The 27,816-nt window shown below is 39.4% G+C and overlaps 1 protein-coding gene and 1 pseudogene across 2 annotated transcripts in view; both read left to right on the top strand.

Moving 5' to 3' along the window:
* SDK1 (sidekick cell adhesion molecule 1) overlaps positions 1-27,816 on the top strand; it is a 646,346-nt gene that overhangs the window by 260,958 nt on the left and 357,572 nt on the right. For both annotated transcript variants that reach the window (XM_037910909.2, XM_043523779.1), the window contains exon 5: positions 4,500-4,647. In XM_037910909.2, coding sequence (XP_037766837.1) covers positions 4,500-4,647 — 148 coding nt within the window. The remainder of the gene's footprint in view (positions 1-4,499; positions 4,648-27,816) is intronic.
* On the top strand, positions 6,604-6,940 carry LOC102939308 (annotated as a pseudogene).

Below are 27,816 nucleotides of genomic sequence, written 5' to 3'. Positions count from 1 at the left end.
CATTACAGGTATGTCTTGAGATAAGTCATATGTTTAAAAATTGTTATATTGCAAGAATTTTCACATTGACAGTGGTTGCCATCTGGTAGGAAAGTTCGAACTGGAGCAGTGTGAAATGTGTGCAGCAAGTACTGAATCACTCAAACCGAGATGGGATTAGAGGCTTGCTATGGCTTACCTTCCAAATCTCATGGGTCTTTTTGCACAGCCAGTAAGCAGGGCTGACTTCCCCTTCACACACTACTGCAGTAGACATAATCAGACCAGGTAAGGCTAGGGCCTTCTGGGAAAGGAAAAAGAGGGATCTCAAAAAGTGGTTTAAAAGGGGAGACAATATTTTGGGGCTAAACTATGGAGAAATGAGCCCCCCCCCCCCCGAAAAAAAACACCTAAAATGGCACAAACGTGGAACAATAATGGAGGGAGTTGACAGTTTAAAGTCACTTATAGCTGAGCTTTTAGTGTGTTGGAAGTAAAGAAAGAAACTTTGGGGAACAAGAATTTACTGGAAATCCATAAGGATTTTGAGACATGGTGATACCTTGGTGATTATGGCCAGCAAAGGTACTACTCTCTGAGAGGGACAGATTGTCTTCTCCAATGAATCAAAACACACAAAAAGGAGCTTTGGAGCTGATTTGTCATGTAGCTGATATAAAGGGCAGGCAAGCACTGATTGATTGTTCTTGCTTTCTGTGTCCTCCAATTTTAGCAATGGCTCCTACTTGCAATGCCTTGCTCCTGGAGGGAAATAGGGAGGAAAGATGTGTCTCAATATAGTTTTAGTTTAAACACACTCTTCTCACAGCAGTACTGAGAAAGGCCTCCTAAGAATCCATAAAAGTTCTGTGGTACTGTCAGGGCCTTGCAGGAAAAGAAGGAACCCTATATAATTCCCTAGCTAACATGCTAAGCCTAGTGGAGTGCTACCTGCCCCTGGATTTAGTACAGGGCCGGCAACATCAGAAGATGGAGGATTTCCATTGGCTGCTGTTTGTGGGGGAAAGGATGTCAGACAAATTTCTAGCCCCAACACGACTCTTTTGGGAGACAGTGGCCCTACTGCCAGTCCTCTCTTCCTGATCTCCAACAACAGAAAATGGAAAGAGCAGCCAGTTGTCACACTCTACTCTCACACTCCTTCAAAGACTCTTGGGAGGGAGATAACTAGAGACAACAGGAGGATGATAGGAGAACACCATGCCTTTCCCTGAAGACATCAATGATAGAGGCCCTAGAACATGAAGGAGGCATGGAGCTATTAGGAAGACAAGTACAGAATACCCAAGGAAGAGAGAGGTGGGATGTTGCCTTGGAGGTTCCAGTTAATCACCCTTGCAATAGAAAATTAATGGGTTTATTCACAGTCAATACCTCACTAACTAAACTCTGAGATTCTGTTCCTGAACATGAGTGTGAACCAAATTTGTATGATGTTCATATCTGTAGTTCAGAATACAAAGGCTGTCAGACTTGACCTCTGATTTGATTTTTGACTTTCATTTGGAAATATTAGTTGATTTTCTCAATCATTGGTGCTGAATTATTTGACTTGGCCTGTAAAATATGAAAGATGTCATAACTCAATGTACTTTTGCTCTTGTTTCCTCCATTAACATCTAGAAAATATAAATCAAATAACTTGTTTGAAAGTATTTTTAAAGAATTAGACTGTGATCAATTCATTACTCTTTAAAAAGTTTGTTTGAACATATGCCAGCTTTGGACTTAAATTCAGCTTCTTACTTCCAATCCTCCTTCTTTCACCAAAACAATAGCATTCTTTTGAAGTAAATATTTCAAAATCTATAAGTAAAGTACCATTTGTTTGTAAGACTACATGTTAGCTGTCTGATGCATAGGATACTGTTCCTTAGGGTACATAACTGGAAGATCAGCAATAATAAAATAGATAATGGTTGATAAATGGAAGTAAGATTAAGTAGATGAGTTGAATTCTTTTAGTCATAACCATTTTCAAGTAAGTGAGTAGACTGTACTTTAAAATGAAAAGTTGTAATGAGAATAATACATTGCACTCATACACTCTTTTACAAAGTTCAAGTAATTTATCCCTTAAAACATCAGTCTCTAATAAGTATTCTTATTATCTCAGTTTTACAGATATAGAGATTGACACAGAGGGTTTAAGTGACTTGCCCAAGGTCACACAGCAAGTCAATAGCAAAACTGAGATTATGACTCATAGACTGAGCATGGAATTGGGATTTCCCAAGAGTGTGCTGCAGCGGCATAGTGATTTTGCAGAACATAAAAGTACTATACAATTGTTTTCCAATTAAAAAAAAAAAAGAGAGAAGACAGGAGTGGAGGAGATAAAGCATGAAGGATAATAGCACAACTGGAAATGTGGTATAAGGATAAATTTGAGCGTCTCTATTCTGATGGTTATACCCAAATGGTCAATAAATGCTATTTCACAAAAAACAGTGAATTCCCAAATCAGACATATCCTTAGAAGCACAACTTCCATCTCAGAAGGACAGAATGAGTCCTGCTCATTTTAGTCTGTTTAGTATTGTCTCTATTAGCAATCCCGCAAGATGTGATGTTCTACACCTATAATCAAATGGTACCCAAGAAAGGTGTGAAATTCTTTCCTTCCTTTGAAAACAAACAATAAAAATTACAGAAATTATTTCTTATTTGGTCTTCACAACTGACTGTCCCTGGATTAGTATACATGATGGACAAATATGTCAGCTATGGTATAAAATAGCTTTTGAAAAATCACTTTGGTCCATTGTTGAATTATCTCTGTAAAATACAATCATTAAAACTGAATTCTATTGTAAATATTAATCTGTCACCATTATATTTAATACTATTAAATACCAAAAAGCCAATTTTGGTAACAAGAGTCTGAAATACTGTAAATCAACACAAATCTGGAAACTCAGCACCCAATGCTAAGATCTGTTCCTACAGATTAAAATAACTTTTAAAATATCATAGAAGTTTTTAAAAAATGTGTTAAATACCAAGGGACTGGATTTCTGTACCTAGTAGTGACCGCTGCTATCTTATGACTTAACATTTGCAAAATTTTAATTTTCAAATCTAAATAGTTTTAAGCAATGTGCATGCAAGGAAGTACCTCAAACTTTGTAGTGTTTTACTGTTGTCACTTTCACAGTATAAAAGTCCTCCAATTTTTTTTCAATTCATGCTCAGAAAAATTAGTTGAGATATAAATGAATGAAAAAAGATGTTTATAAAAAAAATGCTGACCAGTTCTTTTTGGGCTTAAAAATTCCTGAATTCTGAAGGCTAGACCAGTCACATGACAGTGAGATTAATTAGAACTATCTACATGGTTCAAAACTTCTTTTCAAGTAGGTGATCTGATTAGTTATAAACAAAAACATGGAGCAACAGTGCTGATTATGTCTGAATAAGTAACTTGCAAATCACAAAGATGATTAAAGACAGAACAAAAGCAGGAAGAAAAAACATAGCATTTTTAAAAGGGTTTTAGTCTCTTATTTCCATTCTTAGACAGGGCTGCAGGTTCATGTTCTTCTGCCGTCCCTGCATCCCTTTCTGCTCCAGAGAACTTGAATACTGACCCCTTGACCTTTGGGAGATGGGAATTCAGTGGGGAAACCAAAACAGTTATTTCTGTACACCAATTCGTAATTTATAGAAAAATAAAATGTATACAGATTTTTAGATGGCAGAAGAGTAGAAACCTGCAGCTCAAAGACAATGCTCAAAAGACCAAACAAAAGCAGGAAGAAAAAATGCAGAGTGTTTTTAATGGACTTCCAATTCTCCGGTCCTTGCCCATAAAAATATAAACTACATGAGTGCACTTGTGGGAGGACCCATAGTAGAAGTTTGCATTTAAAAAAAAAAGTCAAATACATAGATTGGGTGTTTGGGTCATGGAAGGAGGCCAGAAGAACCAACAGCTAATGAAATATTGCAGATAACCATGGCCTTGATCCTACAGTTTTATCAAGTGGGCACACAATGGTCCATCAGCGTGAATCTGATTGGCTATTGGTGCGACTAGACCATGATACAGTTATGCCTGTGGGTGTAACAATAGACTGAAGGAGTATCATGATCAGAAGGACTTGAGAACAAGAAAACTGTGCTAAAGACTTCATAAAACATTTACACTACTTTTGCATTTACGTTACGAAGTATTTTATCCAATGTAAGAATATATTCCAAAATTATTTGTACATTAAAAATGACACTTTCTGGTTTAAAAAAAAAGTCAGTTATTGCAATAGGACACGTTAAATTGTGTAGCAGTGCTGAGTGATGCACTTGTGTGCTCTGGAGGTACTGTGTTTTGCCTTGTGCCTCACCACACACCTGAAATCTGCATTAATCAACACTATTGTCAGATCTTTTTACTTAATTATGGCAATGCCGTAAAATATAACTTTTTCTCTGATGCCTTTTAAAAGAAAAGAAAGGGGAGAAGAAACTTCCAAAACTTTGAATATAACTTTTCTCTTCAGATATGGGAAATTTCATGGACACAGACCAGAGAAAAACAGTATCACAAGGACAAGCTGCAGTTCTAGCCTTCCTGCACATCATCAGCTATCCCAAACCACAAGTGACTTGGTTTAGAGATGGCCACAAGATTATTCCAAGCAGCAGAATGTAAGTTGATGTGAAGTTCAAACAATTGCAGATGTGAAATCTGACTAATTACATTTGTTAACAGCTTACATTTTAAGCAGACTAATTAAGGTTGAAAGAAAATGAAGTAGTCATGAAGTAGCTCATCCCAAGTTTGAGATAAATGGCTATTTCAAGACTGGCTCTGAAATTCCTAAGTAATTCAACAAAATAATTCATGTGATCTTAATGGTGGTTGTACAGCAGCGGGCAGTGGTAATGGAGAATGGCTGCTTTCTCCTCCTCCCATTCATTTTCCTGGTGTGCTTTAGAGAAGTAAGTGTTTGTCCCTGGATTGTATTTACTTGAATGCACTAATTTAATGAATGCTGGTATTTACTTATAAGGCTGCATTTTATATTGAGCTCTGCTTGATGCTATTTTCCTTGACAATAAAACTGTAATCACTGATTATTTCTCTTTATTCTTTTATCCTACTGGCAGTTTTATTTCCTTTGGTCTAATTAGCAGTTCATCCACTCGTGGCAAGGTTGTTGCACTGTGATTAGCTAAGCATTATCTCAAGGTTTACTAGTTTATCCCTTACCTAAGACATTTAAAATGCCAATGTCTATCAATACACTCATGCGTTTATTTAAAGCTTTGTGTGGTCAGCTGGAGTGTTAAATTTTTTTTTTTTTGTCCCTGCCTCTTTGTCAAATTTAATAGAGAATTACTGGGTTTTTTGGAGAATGAGAATTTCTAAAGGATCCAGTAGCTGGCAGCTTATGGTGAGAGATATTTTTAGGTTCCAGGATGGCTGCTGAGCGCTAAGAGTTCTTCGTAGGGAAAAAAGGCTTTTGAGTTTTGACTTTTTATCTGGAGAGTCATACTTTTATAAGAGCATAAGATCAGCCATACTGGGTCAGAACAATGGTCCGTCTAGCCCAGTGTCTCTGACAGTGGCCAGTGCCAGATGTTTCAGAGAGAATGAACAGAACCAGGCAATTTCAAGTGTTCCATCCCCTGTCATCCTGTCCCACCTTCTGGCAGATGGAGGTTTAGGGACACCCGGAGCATGAGGTTGTGTCCCTGACCATCTTGGCTAATATTTTACTGCAGTCCATTTATACACTTTGTAAACATGAAAGCTAGTGTTACAGGCTCTTTTGAAAGTCAGTTGGAATTAGTGTGGTAAAGGATGTGGAGCAGCTCTGTAATGAGTTATGACTATATGGTCTGCTAATTGGGGTAGTTACTGTACGGCTATATTCAGTTATTGGAATATTTAGTGTATATATGTTGGTTTAGTTTAATAGCAGCTAGTTGGGGAAACAAACTGGAAGCAGAAACAGTACGTTGTTCCAGATGAAACATCTCCTGGTAAACACTTCAGTGGGGCTAAGAGACAATGCCTGAACTCTTTACCTGTGAGGAATATACTCACTGACACCAGTCAAGTTACAAAGCTTGTTTTGCCAATGCTGGGAACAAACAGATCAAAAGAGCTACAGGCAGCTAAAAAGTCTCTTTCCAGAGGTCAGGCATTTCTTCGGGAGCTGTTTGCAGGGAACAGATTGACACAAGCAGATACCTGTTTGAGTGTCTGAAGGAGCAAAGCTTTCTTAGGCCTTCCATCAAAGGGTGGGAGAGCTTTAGGTAAGATAGATATGCATATAGGCTGGCTGTTTATTTTAAAATCCTATTTCTTGTATCTTATGCTGCTTCCAACTGTTAAGGTTAAACAGTACTTTGATCTAAGAAGGCTGTTTTGCATCCCTGTGTTAAACACTGGTCACGAGCTCCTGACAGGAAGAACTGCAGGAATCAAACCTACTCAGACCTATTGGGATAAGTGCAGTGGATACCCAGGTACTGGTCTAAGAGTGGGAGAATCACAGGATTCCATCTTGAGAGAAGTGAAGGCATGAAATCTGAGACCTCAGGGGGTGCAGTCAGAGGCTAGAGAAGGTGTCAGATGTGCACCTAGCCCTCTAAAAATCAACTTGGAAGTTTAGCCTTGACCTCACCCATCACGTAGAAGATGGAATATTTGATTCTGGAAATTTTAAACAGTTCCTAAAGGAGAAGGTTAAGGTCAATGGAAAAACTGGAAACCTGGGGAACATAGTTCACATTGAACGTTTTAAGAACAAGATCACAGTCATATCTGAGAAGCAGTTCTCTAAAAGATATCTGAAATACCTCACAAAGAAATATCTCAAGAAGAACAGTCTTCATGACTGGCTTTGTGTGGTCGCATCTGATAAGGAGACAGGAGCTGCGCGACTTCCAAATCAGTCAAAATGAGGAAGGATGAGAGTCTGAGGAATAAATGAAGCTTTTACTGAAAGCTTTATACTCTTAAACAGCATACAAAAGACTAGACATCTATTTATGACAGCACTTTAACTTACTGGTGAATAAAGGTTTTGTACACTGTTTAAAAAAACCAACTATGAAAATGTGTAATGCCTCCCTTATGGGGACTGAACTACTTGCCTCTGGGCAAAAGTTTTCTGAGCAGCAGCCCTCCAATTTTAAATAAGGCCTTATATACACACAAGTTGTATCAATTTAACTGAATCAGTTTAGAAACTGATCTGATTAGATTGTTTTGACCCTTTGTGTGGATGCTCTTAAATTGGTTTGAGTGCTTTATATTCCTAAATCAATACAAATCACTTTATATCCTATTAAGAGTGTCCACAGAAGGGGTTTGCAGCCCTCTACCTAAATCAATCAACTAGTCAATCAGCTACAATATTTCCCAATAATGACAACATTACACTTTATGCAGGCTGATGAAACATTCAGGGCATGTCTGCACTGCAATTAAAAACCCGTGGCTGGCCGATGCCAGCTGACTTGGGCTTGCAGGGCTTGGGCTAGGGGGCTATTTAATTATGGTGTAGATTTTGGCTTAGGCTGCAGCCCACACTCTGGGACCCTCCCACCTCACAGATTTCTAGAGCCCAGGCTCCAGTCCAAGCCCAAACGTTTACACTGTATTTAAACAGCCCCTTAGCCCAAGCCCCACGAGCCTGAGCCACCTTGCATGGGCCAGCCACAGGTGTCTAATTGTGGTGTAGACATACCCTCAGTGCACGAACTGGAGAGAGCATAGGTGGTTATTCCATGCTGAAACTTCTTATTGCCACCCCAAAGAAAAGTTGACACTTATTTTTTCACTGTAACATCATTTAAGAAAACCATTGGCTCAAAGACCAATTATTGGAACTGCTTCTCATTTACACTAAGGCCCATCCACTGCTTTGCCAGTGTAAAGTGGACTTAAAGTAAACATACTTTAAAGTTATGCACCCTTTAAGGTCCCTTTATATTTCCAGAATGGTGTAAACAGGTGTTAGTGTAAATGAGAACCAGGCCCATTAGGAATACAGGGATAACTACCGTTATTCAATCGAATTTACATCACTGTAATAGAAATTCAGGTGAATGTACAGGCTTTGTCATTATTGTATAAACTTAAAAGATCAAAATTAATAATAGTTATGCAAAAATATGAATTCTTCAGCAGTTCGTAAGAATCTGTCATTTAATTTTCCATTACTGGCATTCGCAGTGGAGCTGACATAGCAGTTTTAAAGCAGCTAATGCTCATTAATTTGCTTTTTTTTAAACTAATATTTTCAGTTTTTTTCCTGCCAGTGTGTTAATGTTTCAGCATTCCCATCTTTATTTGTTTCTGGGGAACACAGGTAGCAGAAGATATTATTGCATTGTCGTAAATTCTGGCATCACATTATTATTTTGGAGGTATTTTACAAATATATTGAATAGGACTAGCCTTTGTTCTTTTTCTTTTCTAATGTCAACTTCACATCTTAGCATGGTCTCCAGTTGTAACAGATACTTCTTGAATTTAGAATAAGCAAATGTAACCTTTCTGCCTGTCAGAGTTGGCAGCAACAAGGGCCGGGTTCAGTATCTAGGGGATCCATTCCAATAACACAATGCAAAACCGGCTCGAGCCCCCACCCAGTGACCTGGGACAAATATATTCCACCCCCGCTGGGTGCCTCCAAGAGGCAATACTTCACCTCTCGCAAGCACGTAGTCTGAGTGTAGCAAAAAGCCTTTTAATTACAGAGAGAAACAATGTGGCATTATGTTGGGGAAACACCACCAACAGGATTCATAACACAACCCATGAGCAAAAAACCCACCCCAAGCAAATTGGGGCATGTCCTTTCCCTTTGGTTCTTGAGTCCAGCAACCCAAAATCACCCAAAGTCCCAAAAGTCCAACAACCCAAAAGTCTCTGTCCCTAGTCAGGGCAGCCCCAGAATTCAAAAGTTTATCTGCAGAGTTTTACCTCCCAACCTGAGTGGAGATTTGGGGGGGTGGGGTTTAAGGGGCACCTTACGTGGTCCAAAGCTGATGGCCCCACCTCTCCATGGGGCTCAGCTCTGCCAGCCACCCCATGAGCTGCTCTAAGCATCCAACAAAACTGCTCTGCTCAACCAGCCACTCCGCTTGCCGTCCCACAAACTGCTCTGCTCCACCAGCTGCTCCGCTCTGCTCTCCATCCCGCAAACTGCTCTGCTCTGCTCCACCAGCCGGTCTGCTCGCCGTCCCGCAAACTGCTCCACCATACATCTTCAGGCTCCCCCACTACTTAACACAACACTCAGTGATTTCAGCTCTTAGTAAGTTTAGCTCTTTTGTGATTTCAGCTTGTAGTAGGGGAGCCTCAGTGCTGGTGCACCATTAGCCCAAAGTGAATTCAGCTCAGCAGCCTGTAACTAGACTCCTAATAGAATCAAAATTAGCTCTGATATTCCACAGTGGAGAGAGGAGGAAGTGCAATTAGCATGTAAGGCCCTCACCAGGGGGGCCCATGCCACCAACTATTAATACCTGTTCCCAAGTCACAGAGTTTTGGAACCCATGTCCCTTGCCTAGCGAGTGCTACTTAGTTGATGGCGAGTCCCTCCATCATAACAAAAGGCCAAGTACAGTTCCACTGTCCTTGATTCCCATAATCAGGGTAATAACAATTTATTCCTCCTGCCCTAATAACAGAGACACTGGGGATCCCACAGCAGCCAAAGTGACCATTTGGGCAGCTATGGCCTCATTCTCGGCAGGGTGGGTGTGCCTATGCAAATGAGATCAGCCCCTGAAGTGCTTTTCCACAACTTGCCACACCTCACCACCAGATGTCAGGGTGGAGCTCATCCTGACTCTGCTTACACAAAGATAATAGACCAATTTCTTATTCCTCTTACTAAGTCGGTTGGTTAGACTGGAGAAAAAAACATTGATTCAATGGATAGATTAGTCTTCCCGTTCTTCCACAAGTGAAAAGTCATGATGATAATCCTGCTGTGTGAGAGTGCAGAGCTGTGATATTTACTGGGATGGGGCTTCCTTTTGAGATACAGACAATTTCTTTCAAAGAGAGTGGATTTTAATTAATTTAAATGGCAATGAAACTCATGGTGGAAAGATTATTCGACTTTGTAGAAAATAACTGTATTAATTCAGATGTTAACCAGTAGCTTAGCTGCATTGATTAGATAACAAATTCTTAAATTGTGTTAAAGCCACAGGATATAGATCGGAATAATGGCTTAATTTGTACAGGCTTTTCACTTTCAAATCCACTCTGAAGATCTTTAGTTCCTGCTGCATGCAATCACAGGTGGGCTGATGTAAAGATAACACAGGCATATGGAGCTCATCATATCTAGTAAGAAGCCTTTCATGTAGTCCTGAGGTTGCTGATAAAATTCCTCATAGAAGATGACTGATATGCCACAGAACATTTATTCAAGTAAAACAATGGAGTATATTTACAGTATTTCAAAGTCCCAGATACTTTCAAAGCCCCTGAGTTTGTTTTCTTTCCACCCTATTTCAGTGTATTCATGTGTGGTGTGTAATTCAACAAACCAATATAAATTTTGCCTATTGGGAGTTTTCTTTCATCAAAGTCTTATTTTGATATTTTAAAGGGATTTTTATGCACCATCAAAGAAAAGCCATGTTACTTCATCTGTAATAAAATTTGTACGGTGCTCTTAATCATTATTCTCTTCAGAATAAGGGAAACTTGGCAATGTATTCAGATGAATTCATATGGTGGCCAAAGAAGGTGTGTTCATATAGAAACATCATAAAGGATTAGAATGTTTTGTTCATTATTTCATTATGGAATCTTCGTTTATCACAGGATTATGAAAATCTTATTTGCAGTACAGGTGTTCTATTACCTGAGTCACCAGTTTCCTTGCTGCATTGTTTCCTCTCTTGTGTCCAACTTTTCTCCACCTGTTCATGGGCCATTTGGAATTTTTTATGAAGCAAAAATATTTGGGAATCAAACTTCATTTTGTAGAATGTTGGTCAAATATATTGCTGTTCAGAAATACTTTTCATATGTAACTAGCTAGTTTGTTTCTACTAGGAAGTGGTAACTTTAGTCAACACTCAAAGTAAATTTGAGAAAGTATTGGAAAAAGTGTGGAAATTCAGTGGAAAGACTCCTGTTGACTTCAGTGGACTTTGGATGAGGGCCTTAAATATTGTAGCAGAAGACCAAACTTTGGGGAAGAGCACAAAGAGCTGAAGCGATACACAGCTATTAAATTAGTAGATGCAAGTATTACAGAGTAGGAGTGAGGAAAAAGGGAGGAACAGTGCAAACCTTCATTTGAGAGGAAAGTAACTGGAAAGTGACACTTGGTAGAGGATGGAACCAAAAGTTATCCAGAGAAATATTTTTCTCTGTGGCTAAGCTGTCTTTGCTTTGGAAACTTACAGTTTCTCAGGCAATCGGCATCTGGTTTAAGTAGTTTACTGTAATTCTTCCTTCTTTAATCTTTCTGTTCTGTGAAATCTATTCTCCCGTTAATACACACACATGCAACATTCATTAAAGTGTGGATTTGAAAACCAAGAGTCTGATTTTCAGCTCCTAATTGGGTGCACGTTTGCAAGGGATGCACCTTTCTAGCCACACGTGCACAAATCAATTATTTTCACACATCTGTCCACATATATACATGCAAAAATATACATACCAACCTACACCTAAAATTAATTTCTTGTCCAAAATCATATCTCAAAAGCAAAGAAAAATCTGTAGATGCCTTTATGAATATGACTAACTGGGTATTAAAACCATTTCTTGCAGTTCTGCACTGGTATTTATAACTGAAAATTTAAAATGATATAGTAGGGGCATGAGATGAAATCATCACTTGAATATCTGCCCGGAGCAAGGGGTTTCATGTAGTTGTGCTGCCCTAAGAGCAGCCTGAGAAGCAGATTGTGACAATGAGGGTATGTATCCACAGCCATTACAGGTGTGGTTGCTTCTCATGTAGACATACCTGAGCTAGCTTTGATCTTCCTAGAGTAACAATAGCTATAAAGCTGCAGTAGCATGGAGGGTGACTGCTGAAGTATGTACCCAGGGTCCTTGGTGGGCAGGACAAATCCATGCCCCAACCAGTGCTGCCATGGCTTCACGGCTGCTGTTGCTCGATCTAACTAGATTGCAAATTTGGGTAAATCTGGAGATTCTGTAGTCCCACCTCCTGGTTGCAGTGTAGACAAACTTTGAAAGGGACATGGACTTCAGTGAGACTTAAGCATATACATACAGTTAAGAACATGCTTAAGTGCCCTTCCTAAAAAGGGATGCTTTCCTAAATTGAACCCTTCGTGATTTTCACTGTGGAACCTCAATTTTGCATAAATATTTATTTTTCATTTATAGTATTTTACATTCTTGATCCCCATGCCTTTTCTAGATAAAACAGTAAAGTTTTACTCAGTACAATCCACCCTAGCTGTTTCTGAAGTGCTGCTAAGCACTGCAGTCTGGCTATCAGAAAAACCTGACAACTTCATTTGGACCATGGCCGGTAGCAAAGATCAAAGAAGAGTCTGGGCTGTGATGTTTGTAGGATGGAGAGGGAGGCTGGAGGCCATAGTAAAGATAAACTTGCACTCTTTTGGATGAGAAAGGGGAGTGAGGGAGAATCTGCTCTTTGATATAAACACAATCAATGCTCTCCTGGAGAAAATTTGGGTCAAATTTGTTCACTGATTCATAGATTATAAAGCCAGAAGGGACCATTGTGATCATCTAGTCTTACCTCCTGCATAACACTGGTAACAGAACTTCCCTGTTTGAAGTAGAGCGGATATTTTAGGAAAAAAATCCAATCTCGATCTAAAAATTGCTAGTGATGGAGATTCTATCACAGTCCATGGTAAGTTGTTTCAATGGTTAAGTACTCTCGTTGTTAAAAATGTGAGCCTTATTTCCTATTTGAATTTTGCCTAGCTTCAACTTCTAGCCATTGGATCTTGTTGTACCTTTTGTCTGCTAAATTGAAGGGCTCCTGATCAAATTTCTGTTTCCCACTCATGTACTTATAGACTATGGTCAAGTCACTCCTTAACTTTCTCCTTATCATGCTAAATAGATAAAGTTCCTTGAATCTAACTATAAAGGGCAGATTTTCCAATCCCTTAATCATTCTCATGGCATTTCTCTGAATCCTGTCCAATTTATCAACATTCTTCCTGAATTGTGGACATGTAACAATTTAGATGGCATATAGGGGCCCAAAGATGTTACTATAACCCAGTCCAATATTAAATGATTTTTTAAAAAGGCTTGGTACACAGAGACCTCAGCCTTCTTAGTACCATGGCAAACGCCCCATTAAAAATATTTTTTAACCCTTTATTAAAGATAAAAAGGGAAAATGGTTATAGCATTTGAAATATAAACTATTAAGTAAGGCCTTTTTTTTTTTTAAGCAACATCCCTTTTTCCTTTTCCCTTTAGCTGGAGAGAGTTGTTAGAAGGAAAAAACCTTTGTTTTGACATTTTCTTAAATGGTATTAAAAAGGGTAATAACTTTCCTTGGGAGGGGGTGGAGGGGAGAGAAGTTAGTGGAGATGGGGTGGAGCTGTCATTGCTGCTGCTGTTAAAGTCTGCTCCTGTTTCCTAGAAGACAAAACAAGACAAGCACACACACCCAAGGAGAAAAAAGAACAGCAAAGATAGAAAATGCAATCTCTGGTGTTGGCTCTCTCTTCCTTATTGCTGGAGAAACAGGCATAGCACAAGGTCTTATCAGTCACCTAACAAACTTATACCTGCATCAGGCTGTTCAGGGCATTGCCTGTAGTTGCCTCTTTCTGGTCACAGGCTTACCGCAGTGTTGCAAATATACAGTCTTGCCTGGCTAAGCCAGACTCTTATTAGACAGAAAGCAAAAAGAGAAGGACAGGAAACAGAAGAAATAAGATGGGGAAGGTAAAGGAGACATGGGGGCAGGGATGAGGGGAGACAGTCTCACATCCCTGGTGGTATTCAGCTGGAGACAGTGGAGGTGGCGGCATGGGCGTCGAATGTAATAGACTGGACAACTGGGCCACGGTGCCTGCCCTCCCCCCCCCCTGAGACCCTCACCACCACTTCCACTCCACCCCCCACCCACAAGGTCCCCGCTGCTCCCCGCATCCCTTTGGGGGAGTGAGGAGCGACGTGGAGAGCCTGTGGCCGTTGGAGTGAGGAGGCTCAGTTGGGCACTGCTGGGGCCGGCGGCTTGGCAGGGGGGTGGGGTCTTCAGGGCTTGGAGGAGCTGGCGCTTGGGGAGGCTGCTGGTGGCTCTTAGTGGGCCGGGGGGAGGGCCGTCAGGGGTGGGGAGAGCTGGCGGCTCAGCCTGGCCCAGCCCAGCGCTCGGGGAGGCTGCTGGCTCAGCCCGGCCTGGCTCAGCGCCCGGCCTGGTGCTCAGGAGGTCCAATGGCTTGGCTCGGTGCTTTGGGGGGCTGGTGGCTCAGCCCAGTACTGAGGCTGGCCCAACTCTGGCGGTGCTGGGGCCAGCCTGGCACTCGGGGGGCTGGCGCCGGCAGCTCGGTCTGGTGCTGGGGTGCGGGACGTGATGGGTCAAGGGCGCGGCTGGGGTGGGTGAGCCGGAACTCCTCTGGTCCGGGGGGCCCTCAGGGCTTTTCCTTTTATGGGGGGAGTGGGGTGTTGGGGCTCTGGCATGCAGGGGACAGGGCCTTGGACAGAAGGTGCACACCTGGTGGGCTATCCTCCCCAAAGTGGGGGTTCACTTGCTGCCCATGGGTGGCAGTGTCATCTGGGTCCTCCTCTTTCTCTGGCCCCATCTGGTCAGGACTCCTACTGTGGTGGGGAGGCAGCAGTGATGGTGGACAATGTTTCTCCCAAAGTCCTTTCTTCAAGGACACCAAAAGGGAGTGATGGGTGGAATAGCCCATCCCCTCGCTATTTTGTCCACCAGTTAGGCCTGAATTCTGACATACCCATTTTGGTTTCCAAGTAGAGGATTTTCAGTCCTCTGCTCCTCTTATTTACCAGTTATAATCTTAACTCAGTACTTGAATGTCATTAGTTCCTTTTGTTAGTACTAATTTAGTCTCTGTTTCACTTTTGCATCTTTTCCCATCAACATTTATTGTTACAGGTTACTGTGGCCCTGTATGAACTTTTACTTACTTTTTACAGTTGAGCTCACAATTCGGGTAAATTTGTAGGCCCAGTTATTACAATGCACGCCAGAACTGGACACATTCCAGCAGCGATTGCACCAGTGCCAAATATAGAGGTAATATAATCTTTCTACTCCTCCTTGATATTCCCATTTATACATCCAAGGATTGCATTAGCCCTTTTGGCCATTGCGTCACACTGGGAGCACATGTTAAGCTGACTTTCCACCATAACCCCCAAGTCTTTTTCAGAGTCACTGCTTCCCAGGATAGAATCCCCCATCCTCTAAGTGTGGCCTATGTGCTTCGTTCCTGAATGTATAACCTTACGTTTGGTCATATTAAAATATAAAATTTGCTTGTGCCCAGATCACTCAGTATCAGTGACCTGTCTTTGTTATTTACGCCTTCTCCAATTTTTGTGTCATCTGCAAACTTTACCAGTCATGACTTTGTTTTCTTTCAGGTAATTGATAAACATGTTAAATACTGTAAAGCCAAGAACTGATTCATGCAGAACCTGACTAGAAACACATCTACTTGATGATGATTCCCTGTCAACAATTGCATTTTGAAACTTGGCAGTTAGCCAATTTTTAATCCATTTAAATGTGTCTCAAGTTAATTTTGTATCATTCCAGTTTTTTAATGAAAACGTCATCTGGTACCAAGTCAAATGCCTTACAGAAGTCTAAGTATATTACATCAACACTATTCCCTTTATCAACTACACTTGTAACCTCTTTAAAAAAAGATACTTTAGAGTCTTAATGGGCTAACTGGCTTCTTTCATACTCCAGCAATTGTTGCTTTTATACTGAAAATTGTAAATAAGGATTCCAAAGTTAGTTTATGTTCTGAGACCAAAGAATTCAGGCACTGGCATTGCAAAGAGCAGGCGTATGTTCATTTACCTTGCTCCATTTACTTTGCATAACAAAAGGTGGGAACAGTCTTGCATTAGACATGTAAACAGCAATATCCTCATTTGAAAGTTCCAGTTATTTGAATTTTACCTTTACACATTTGTAACTTCTTTTTCTTCCTTGGAAAATGAAATGTATAGACTATCAGTCTGGGGTTTTTTGTTCCACGAGGAGGTAATTTCTACTGGTGTTTATCAGATTAGTATGCAAGGGCATGTTTTGTACCATGCTAGGCTCCTACTTAATTGCAGGTTCTTGTCTTCAAATTGCATCCTGTGGCCTACCTGACAAGAATGTTAGCAGAGTCTCCTTTTATATGTTGTTTTCGTTGTGTGGTTTTCCTTGAGATATGAAGTTTATGGTTTAAACATCTAAAATCTCTAGTTAGTTTTGCAGTAGTATGCTTTCCTAATAATAATCTTAATTGTTACATCTAGGGGGTAAACTGTATCCCAGGTGATTTAGAAAACAATATAATGCACAATTGCATATATTTAAATAGTTCAACGTCCATTAACTTATTACTCTTTCACTTCAATTACCTTAAGAAAGATTTGTCTAAATTTAGCATTTGTAATGGAAAGAACATAGTGATGTCAAATGTTTTTCATTTTTACTGGACTTTTAGTGTACATATTTATTTTTATTGACTTATGAAATAGTGGCTCTGTGTTAATACTTCTGTTAAGTTGTGGTTGTCATTCATCAGCTTCAGTAAAACTCTTGATAATTCTGAAAATGGAGTCTTGGTTTAAATGTATAATAAAGTCAATCTGTCACTATACACATACATATATAATGATTATGCCATACATTGGGCCTTTTAAATATATATTTAAATATTTTAACTTAATTTTATTGAATTTTTATATAGCATAATAAAAAAGAAACCCTAACATTACAGCAGAAGTTACTCAGGTAAATATTTAATTATTAAAAGGTAATTTGAAAGGACTATTACAATGTGTTCAGGAATGAAATATTTTAGATATAAGATCCGAGCCTGGGAATTTTTTTGCAAAAGAGCAAACTAAGTTCATTTTGCTGTGTTTTAAGTTGAAAATGAGTTGACTCATTTTATAATATAATAATAAACATATCTGTCTCTGGTGTTTTTCTAAATTCAGGTATAAAAATATCTTTGTTTTTCAAACTAAAATTTTGTGTCAGCAGTAGTTTATAGTGGTCCTGATGCAAAGCCTACTAAAGTCAGTGGAAGTCTTGCCATTGATTTTCAATGGATCAGACCCATTTTGAGCTAGTTAATGTGTATTTCTGAATATTTGTTTACATTTAGAAAAATTTAGACTTCAGGTGTAATATATGCTTGTTTCACATTACTGACTGGGATAGTGGCAGCAAGAATGCAAGTAGGGTTAGTTCATCTTTTGTTATTTTGCTATAATTCTTTTAAAGGCAAAAACACCTCTTCTTGTGAGGTGACCTCTCTTTGGCCTCTAAGGATTTGGTTAAACTAATTGTGATTTTTTTCCCGTTTCTTCACTGAGATTTTACTGCATTTTACTTCATTTTCTAATGGTTGATATTTAAATTTTTTTTATTGTAGCAAATGTCTAGTATTGAATTAATGTCCCCTGGTGCTTTTAAGCACTAACCTAAGTGTGCCCAAAAGATGTCACTCATGGCCTGTTGTATTTTGGGGTGGTCATGTTTGCTTATAGTTGTAGGAATTGCTTGAAGATTTCCTCAGAAGTTTTCAAGGTCCAGTAGACACGAAAGATCTCCTGATGTCTTTCAAGTAGATGCCCCACTGGTATAGGATCCTGCTTCAAGATCCTTCTCTTCAAAGAAGCCTCAGCATGCTGTGTCCCTGAATTAAACTCTGAAATTATTGAAGTGCTCCACAAATAGAGCTTAAGCAGAGAGAAAGGGGAGGTGTTAAGGCATTCAAGAGCCCTTTTGGAATGATGATATGCTTCATCCTCAGTATTCTCTTTAGATACATGGTCCTCAGCATTATTTGTTGAAGGGCCTACAAGGTAAGGTTTTGAAAAGCAGTCTCCAAATTATCTACTTATGAAGGTACTCAAGGTACAATATAAGGAAAGTCTTAAAGAAATTTGCTTAAAAAACGCCCCAAGCCCAAAAACTAGAACTGGTGAAAACATACAGAGTGGATTTATTTAAGGTTCTTACTGACTCCAAGAGATCAGGAGAATCACAGCATGGAGAGAAGCTAACAGAGAATTTCTCCAGAGTTTAGTAACTGAGTCAGTTATTAACAACTTGGAATTTGAGGTAGAGGAAATAGTGCAGTGCCAAAAGATATCATTGTGAACAGCTCAGTGAAGACACTTGCTTTAGGCATTGTGGCAGTCAAATAAATACATTTTTGTTCTGCAACTAGGTAAGAATATGGACAATATTCTGTTTCCATAATATAAAATAATGGTATATTCTCCCATTGAACACTGCCTGCATGTTTAGTAGCCTCATATGAAAAAAAAATGACAGCGGCAGAATAGAGTGACCTAGTGATTGATGTGTGATGTTGCACTCCATATTTTTATAAAAATATGTTTATAAGTGTGGATATGATCTACCTTGAATATGCTTTATGCACAAGGTCTCTTGTAAGGTATCATTGCTAAGCTTATAATCTACTGAGTGTGGTCATCTTATTTGTATGAATGTATCATTCTTGTATCTGAAACTAGGAATATGAAATATAACTCTGAGGTCCTATTGTACTTATGCAAAGTGTGGGCCATTAATGGTGGTTTGGAATCTTGATGGCTCCCATTATCCAGGACAATTGGTTGTAAATGGCTCTGTTTACTTGTAAGACTTCCTGTATACCTGTGTGCCAGCGAATGGGTAATGAAGTCTCACAGGACATGTGATCATGTCACTTGAATTGGAATCCATCTTTAGCCTGGTGCTTTTCCATTTAGAAGGAGGGATGGGAACCCAGAGAGAGAGACAAAGGATTCCTGCCTTGTGCCAAAGCTGTTAAAGGGGGTGGAACAGAACAAGGGGGCTGCAGTCATGAGAAATCCTTTTTGTTACCACCTGAGCTGGAACTAACAAGAACTATACCGGGCAAAGGATTGGGCCCAGACTAAGCGGGAGTATAGTCTGTGAAAGAAGCTTATTGGAACATCTCTGCGGGTGAGATTTACCTGAATTCAGTTTCTTAATGTATTAGGCTTAGACTTGCATGTTTTTGCTTTATTTCACTTGGTGACTTACTTTGTTCTTTCTGTTATTACTTGGAACCACTTAAATCCTATTTTTCATTCTTAATAAAATCACTTTTGTTTATTATTGAACCCAGAGTAAGTGCTTAATACCTGGGGGAGCAAACAGCTGTGCATATCTCTCTATCAGTGTTATAAAGGGGGTCAGTTTATGAGTTTACCCTGTATAAGCTTTATACAGACTAAAACGGATTTATTTGGGATTTGGATCCCACTGGGAGCTGGGTGTCTTGGTGCTGTAGACAGGAGCACTTGCTAAGCTGTTTTCAGTTAAGTCTGTAGCTTTGAGGGCATGGTTCAGACCCTGGGTCTGTGTTGCAGCAGGCTTGCGTGTCTGGCTCAACAAGGCAGCGTTCTGGAGGTCCAAACTGGCAGAGAAAATGGGCTCAGAGGTAGTCTCAGCACATCAAGTAACAGTCCGAAGGGGGTCTCTGTGACTGAACCCGTCACATGATGTATGTCAATTAATCAATGGAATAGAAATGGTCAATTCCTTTGTTCATGTGCCTGTTGTTGCTATGAAAATCTTTACATATGTCTTTGTATGTCGCTAAAATTACTGCAGTTTTGTTGTCTCCTTGCTAAGGCAAAAAAGTGAAGATTTTAAGAGCGATCCCTGTAACTATAGCTCTAATCAAATATTTCAGTGTAGAAGATGACAAAGGTGGAAAAAGTCTGAAAATTACTTATTAGGCTTTGAATCTAGGTTAGAATGTTTTGCCTTGATGGTGACGGTTCAGTGTAATGTTCCATGTACAGATTTTTCATTTGAAAACAAACATCACTTCATTTTACATGAGCAGATTCATTGCCAACAATGCATTTCTCTACAAATATTATCCTGTTACACAATTTACACTGGTCATGCATAATTGCATTTCACATACACCAGATAATACTTTAATTAAAACTGTGATAATTAGCATGTATATTTAATCAACAATAAATTCTGAGACTGCCAAGTCTTTAGTGCATTAGCTGAATAATACTTAACTTTTTTTAGCAGAGTTTCTAAATCTACAGTTATGAATTGGAATGGGCAGCTCTTTTGAGCAAGACAGATGATAGTACAGTACCTGAATAATCTGGGCTGTCTCAGTATATATGCAGTTGTACAGACTTCACATACAGTTTAAAAACAACCTCTTTTAGTACTTGGGAGATGGTGTTTTCTTTGGGGGGGAGGGGACTCATGGAATTATATCCTTAAACTCATCCTTTTCTTTGCCAAATGCTGCATAGAGTACTTTCCCTTCCAAGGTCCAGCCAGGACTAGAAAACAGCTGATATAAAGTTTTGTTATTCCTCTAGGGCATCTACTGTGAAAATTATAGGTAAATCTTCCAAATTTTGCTATAACACTGGTACAACTTGAGCAGTGCTAGATAGTCAGAGAACTAGTGCAAGTGGTTTGCTATTATATGTAGTGGAAGAAGGACACTAATACTTCAGAATAAAGGAAGCTGGGATTATTCTCTCAGGCTGAGTTGACAGGATTCCATCTCTCTGTTCTACGGAACATAGGTTCATCCCTTTGCTCATAGTATCTTCTGGAATATGTTCTCCACTGGATATGAAATGTATAGCTCAGAGATGATTTCATTACATGGAAGGACTTTTATAGACTACTTTACATTTTGTACTAGAACTAAAAAGTGCAAGTACATTTGTAGGAAAAAAGTGAATTCTTGGGGCATGTTTATTTACTGTGATGGGCTTCTTAGACCAAACTGTACCTGGAAATCCTTCAGTGCAGTCTTCAGTAATCATAGACTCCAAGGCCAGAAGGGGCCATTGTTATCATCTAGCCTAACCTGTATAACACAGGCAATAGAAGAACTTCCTCAAAATAATTCCTAGAGTATACATTAAAAAAAAATCCAATCTTGATTTAAAAATGGTCAGTGATGCAGAATCCACCATGACCCTTGGTAAATTGTTCCAATGGTTAATTACCCTCACTGTCAAAAATTAATGCCTTATTTCCAGTCTGAATTTTTTTAGCTTCAACTTCCAGCCATTAGATCATGTTATACCTTTCTCTGCTAGATTGAAGAGCTCATTATTAACATAGATTGAGCTCCTTGAGTCTATGACTATGAGGCATATTTTCTAATCCTTTAATCCTTGAATACTGCCTGCAGATGTGGACACCCCACCTCAAGAAAGATATATTGGAATTGGAAAAGGTTCAGAAAAGGGCAACAAAAATGATTAGGGGTATGGAACAGCTTCCATATGAGGAGAGACTGATAACACTGGGACTTTTCAGCTTGGAAAAGAGACCACTGGGGGGGATATGATGGAGGTCTATAAAATCATGATGGGTGTGGAGAAACTAAATAAGGAAGTGTTATTTATTCCTTCTCATAACACAAGAACTAGTGGTCACCAAATGAAATTAATAGGCAGCAAGTTTAAAACAAACAAAAGGAAGTATTTTTTCACACAATGCACAGTCAAGCTGTGGAACTCGTTGCCAGAGGATGTTGTGAAGGCCAAGACTATAACAGGGTTCAAAAAAGAACTAGATAAATGCATGGGTATTAGCCAGGATGGGCAGGGACGGTGTCCCTAATCTCTGTTTGCTAGAAGCTGGGAATGGATGACAAGGAATGGATCGCTTGATGATTACCTGTTCTGTTCATTCCCTCTGGGGCACCTGGAATTGGCCACTGTCAGAAGACTGGGCTAGATGGACCTTTGGTCTGACGCAGTGTGGCTGTTCTTATGTTTTTATGTTCTTAATCATTCGCATGGCTCTTCTCTGAACCTTCTCCAATTTATCAACATCCTTCTTGAATTGTGAGCACCAGAACTGGACAGTATTCCAGCAGTGGTTGCACCAGTGCCAAATATAGAAGTAAAATAATCTCTACTCCTACTCAAGATTCCCCTGTTTATGCATCCCAGAATCACATTAGCTTTTTTGGCCACAGAGTCACACTGGGAGCTCAGGTTCAGCTGATTACCCGCCACAACCCACAAATCTTATTCAGAGTCACTGCTTCCCAGGACAGACTCCCCCATGCTGTAGGTATGGCTTACATTCTTTGTTCCTAGATGTATACATTTACAGCTGGCCATATTAAAACACACATTGTTTGCTTGCTTCCATTTTTCCAAGCGATCTAGATTGTTCTGAATCACTGACCTGTCCTCTTTGTTATTTACCACTTCCCCAATTTTTGTGTTTTCTGCAAATTTTATCTGTGATGATTTTGTGTTTTTCTTCTAGGTTATTAACAAATATATTAAATAGCATAGGGCCAAGAATTGTTCCCCACGGAAATTCACTGGAAACACACCTGCTCAATGACGATTCCCCATTCACAATTACATTTAGCCAATTAGGCAGTTTTTAAATCCATGTAATGCATGCTGTTAACTTTATATCATTAAAAATTAGAATAAAAATGTTATGCAGTACCAAGTCAATTGCCTTACAGAAGTCTAATTATATTACATCAACACGATTACATGTATCAACCAAACCTGTAATCTCTTAAAAAAAAAAAAGATATCAAGGTAGTTTGACAGGATTCGTTTTTCATAAACCTCTGCTGATGCTTTAGAGCAACACAGTGCAGGAGACTATGCCATTACTGAATTACAGTACTGAATCCTGAATAGAGATCAGCACGGTGTCTGTATCGCCACAGTTTGTTAACCATAGATGTGGAGCTGGTGAAAGTAAGGAGAATGGGAAGCTAATCCTCATTGGACAGGAGCCTTTTAGTATTAAAGATGATTCAGTTAACTCTGCTTAGGTTAGGAAGTTGATTTACAAGTTTGTGTAGGTTCTTAGAGGCAAATGGATTTTGAGAGTAAATATAAACTGCCAAAAGAGAATGAATAACATTCCTCTTTCAAAGGGTACCCGTGATATGTCTTTTCAAGAAAGAATCTCCAATTTGTAGGTAGGAAGATTATAGGATTTAAAAACAGAATTTGAGTATCACTTCTGTGATTTATGTTATCAGAATTATTTGAGATTAAGTCAAATAACTATAACAAATAGTAGGTTTTATAAAAGCATTATTTCTTTTAGAGATGACTGGATATCTACCTCACCCTCGTATATTGTGCTTTCTGCAAGTGAATTATTCTTATCGTAACCAAGACAAAATTTGCTTGGCTGTTTTTGCAATAGCCATTCTTGGAAGTTGGTTGTGCAAACAGAAGAGTCTTGCGTTGTGCCTGAAAAGTTGAAATACTTCAGATCTATACTCTTGTGACCACCTCACATAGGTTTACTTTTACAGAAATAGATGCAAAATGCTTGTGACTTATCAAATGATACACTAGGTAATGCCTTATGTTTACCAATTTTATTTTATTAATTGAAACTGACTCATGTAAAATGCATCTGTTAGTACTGGTTGCTGCAGACTATGATGAGACATTAATTTTGTTCTTGTGCAGATGCAAGCAAATCCTGTCTGGTTCAGATGCCTAGTGAATATTTTTATGATGCGTAAAGATGAGTAAATTAGTAATAACATGATGGGGATTTTTGATGAATGATTTTAGAATCCTGTCAGTTTGGGGAAGATTCCTTTTCATATAAAAATTTTTAAGCCTAATTCAGAAAAAAAACCACAACTTTCGGATATACTGTGGCTTTTTTGGTCGATTTGCACCAGGTCAACTTTGAACAAAATTCAACTTGAGTTCTAAGAATTTGGTCCATTGAAGCAAATGTGAAGCAAACCATACATTAATTAAAGCTGGAGAGGAAGGAAGGAGCTGGCAGCCTGCCTGTGGCTTATCTCTTATCGTTAGTTGTGAGTGGAATCTCTAGCTGTTTTGTGTCTGGCCTTCATCTAGCAGATTCAAAATGAATATAAATAAATTGTAAATGCCTTGTCTGAGATTTCATGGATCTGTTTGATCTGTAGGAGAAGCATGATTCTTGTCTCTGGTGAAACCTTTTGATGGAGCCTAACAATTAAAAGTGAGAAAAACATTGCCTCAAAATACTCATGTAGAAATCCATCTCACTGATGTAAGTTAAAATTGTCCCCTCTTTTGTGAATGTGTGCACACATATTTAAATGTTGCATGAGCTTACTATTATTTGCTACTTTACAGAAGTCACAAGTTTGGTAGCATTTCAAAAAATCACAAGGGAGATGGGGGTCAAGCTGTTTCGAGTGTCTCAGAAGCGTGCGTACCAACCTCTGGGCAGATTGTTAAGAAGCAGGTTACAAACCCCAAACTGGTTGTGAGTTCTATGCTTAGATTTCACCAACAAAGTATCAAGTGTGAATTCCTCAGGCATTATAATAGCCTTAACATGGAGTCACAGACAGACCCCTTGGTACTCCAGTCTATCTTGCCACCCAGACAAGAGTAACAGAAGCTGCTGTAATATGCAAGCTCTAGAAGTCCTTTAGGGTTAACCCAGGCCAAGCACTGAGAATCCTTTGCTTATGCTTAGAAATCTTGCCCACTCCAAGTCGAAGCAGCAAAGAGACCCAGTTGTTTCTTGTCAGGGGGCTTTATTCCCTTCCTCCCAGAATTCAAGCTGATGAGATGAGTTCACTTGCGGGGTCTGCTCTTCATGGGGTGTCGGGGGAGGAATGCAATGAACAAAGTCTTTCTCCTTTGATTTTTCATGATGGCTCATTTGGTTTCAATGGGCCTTCTTATGCGTTGGTCCTAACAGCTTCTGTATATTCCCAACAGCACCTGCCATTACGTTAATTAATGCTTCTTTCCTGTTTAGTGAGTACACAATTACAGAGGCTTACAATGCAAACAGTTGATCTAACCTGATAACATGGGGTACATGCTAAGTGAGATTAATACATGTAGTATCCTACAAACATTTCATAAAGTCTAAACACATTTTTATACATCTAATACCTATTTTAATAATACTAACACACAGGTGAGCAAGACTGGTTTCCAGCTTTGAATTCACCAGTCTTCAGCTGGGGCCTAAGGGCCTTGGCATGAGTTGGCACTTGGTCTGCCAGAGTCACAATGAGTTCCTGACCTGAGGAGCCTACAATATAAAGCCCCGCCTCTGCACATTTTTATGCATGTGTGTGAAGTTGTATGTGTGTTTGCAGGATTAGGGACTAAATGATAGGCTTGATAGAGACATAAGGATGTGACATACATTAAAAAGTAGGGAGAATGAGGAAGGACATGGGTTATAGATACCTGATTATGTAGATATTCAGTTCAGGCAACTTCCTACCTGTTGTAGGAATATATATTACTGGCTATTACAGTTCTCAAGGCAGAGTTGGGGATAGAGTGGGAGGGAATGGTTTAAAAGAAACCTATGTTTGTTATGTTTTGTGGGCTACTCTCACACATGATTAGGGGGTACCTTACTGAAATCAGCCAAACAAAAGATTTTTGTGTACAATATAATAATTTATATACTCTTTCTTTGAAAGTTCAAACATACATTTTGAAAGAGACTGTTTACTAAAATGTCTTAGTGGTGCTGATGAAACTGCATTTGCAGTTGTCATTCAGCAACCAATGACATTTGCAAGAGTTCTACCAACTTTGTTTCTGGCTTCCAGCTGCCATGTGTTCTTATTTCCACTCCCTTGGGAATACAGGAAAAAGAGTGAGGTGCTTTTATAATAGATGCTGGTTCAAAACACTGATTATTTTAAAGCATCATTTCTCATTTTTGGCAATCCATCACCTGTTTCCATGGGAACCAGAATGGGAGCAAACAGCCGCCAGAAGCAGAGTTTATTGGAACACTTGTAAATTTCAGTGACTGCTGGTAGACAGCTGCAAATGCTGTTTTCCCAACAGCACCTGCAGACACTAGGACAGAACACCCTTCCAAAGCCCAGTGTTAACTTTGTAAACATTTTACTTTAAAAAAATCTTAAAATAAGGAAAACATCATATAGATTTTTCTCTTTATTTTTCCTAACCTACCATAAGTGTTAAGATCAGGGAAAAAGTAAACTGGCCAATAGTTCCCAACACATGGAGTTAGTACTGGATAGTTGCCGTCAGAATCCTTGCGAGCTGAACTGAGTGCTTCCCTTTATACTGCTCATTAACCAAATACATGTAGTAAATCATTATAGCAGTGTGCATTAAAACGTTGTTTCACTGTGGCTCCTTACTGAGGAATAAAGCATTACAAGAAAGAAAATCAGGCAATTAGTTGTATACAGTATCAGCATGCATGTCTACAACTGACCAACAGTTTATCATTTTCTCATCTCCTTTTTTATTAGAATGCCTTAGCCTTTTAATCTGCTACTATATGGTGCAAAATAGAGACAGGGTCAGTTGGGATCCCTAGCAAAGCTGTTCTATTACAAGGTGTTACACTCCGCAAACTACCCTACCCTCATCTTCCTGACACTACTCTGTCATGCCAGCTGGATGGGTCCCAGGAGGGGGTGTAAGCAGGTGGAATAAGTTGTGTACTGATAAGTGTGCTGATAGAGAGACTCAGTGAAATAGTGGATGGAGGTTTCTTGTTAAACAGGAAGAGAGAGGAAACTGTGATCTGCCCCCTCTAGGGCGAAGATGCCAGGGGAGACTTCTTGATTTCTCCAAGGCCTTAGATTATCACCACAGAGCTCAGATAGCATGAAGCATCTCATAAAACTAATCAAGAGGGTAGCAAAAAAACAGTCTCCGTCTCCAGCTCCACCTGTCAGTTGCCAGTATCCTGAATCTTTCTTCTCAGTCAAGCTTCAGGCCAGTGTACAATATATAGACAGCACTTGTTGCTCTGATGGATGACCCTATCCTGTCCTCAGACATGGGAAATACATCCATATTCATTCTGCTATGGTATTTGATAGCACTGATCACAAAATATTCATATCCCATCTCCAAGAGGCTGCAGAGGTAAATGGAAATGCCCTGAAAAGGTTCAGGTTCTTCTTGTGTGTGTAGGAGACAGAATTTTCACTGGAGCTGGACCTAGACTATGGATGTCAATGCCTCAAGAGATAATAATTACCATTGAATTAACCACTTTTAGAACTAAATGCAAAACCTCACCTCTGTGACTTTGCTTTTCCTCAATAATTTCTTTATACCCAGAGACACAAACTATAAACAATTCAAGCTATTTCTCCTTTAGGCTGGGAAGAGGGTTGATTATTTTGATTTCTTTTTAAAATACTTGGGTGGCATTCAGGCACTATGGTGACAGGGATACATAAAAGTACTTGGATAAGCAGGTGATACCCCCTACAGTATACAACACTGGAGAATGAGCAATGAATGTCATGCTAGCATTTTAACTGTGTGCCAGGGCCTGCATAAATTGCTTTCCCCTCGCCTCCCACCCGCCACCCCCGGTAGATTTGGCAATATTGTCTAAACTGACTCTCAGCAGACAAACAATATAGTATTATGATTTTTTTTTGCTAAGATACCATTTTGATTAGAGGGGTGGAAATATGACCTTGTGAATTGTGTCTTCACAATGTGTCGATTATTTAGATTTCCATTAGCAGGGGTAAACTGATACATTATTGATAATTTAATGGACAAGTAGCTTGCAAAATCTTTTTGTTCAATGGAAGCAAAAAGAAGTGAAG

This window comes from Chelonia mydas, chromosome 10 (genome assembly GCF_015237465.2).
Source record: "Chelonia mydas isolate rCheMyd1 chromosome 10, rCheMyd1.pri.v2, whole genome shotgun sequence".
In the NCBI taxonomy this organism is placed as follows: domain Eukaryota; kingdom Metazoa; phylum Chordata; order Testudines; family Cheloniidae; genus Chelonia; species Chelonia mydas.
Note: the sequence above shows the minus strand (reverse complement) of the source record. Positions and strands in the feature narration are given on the sequence as shown.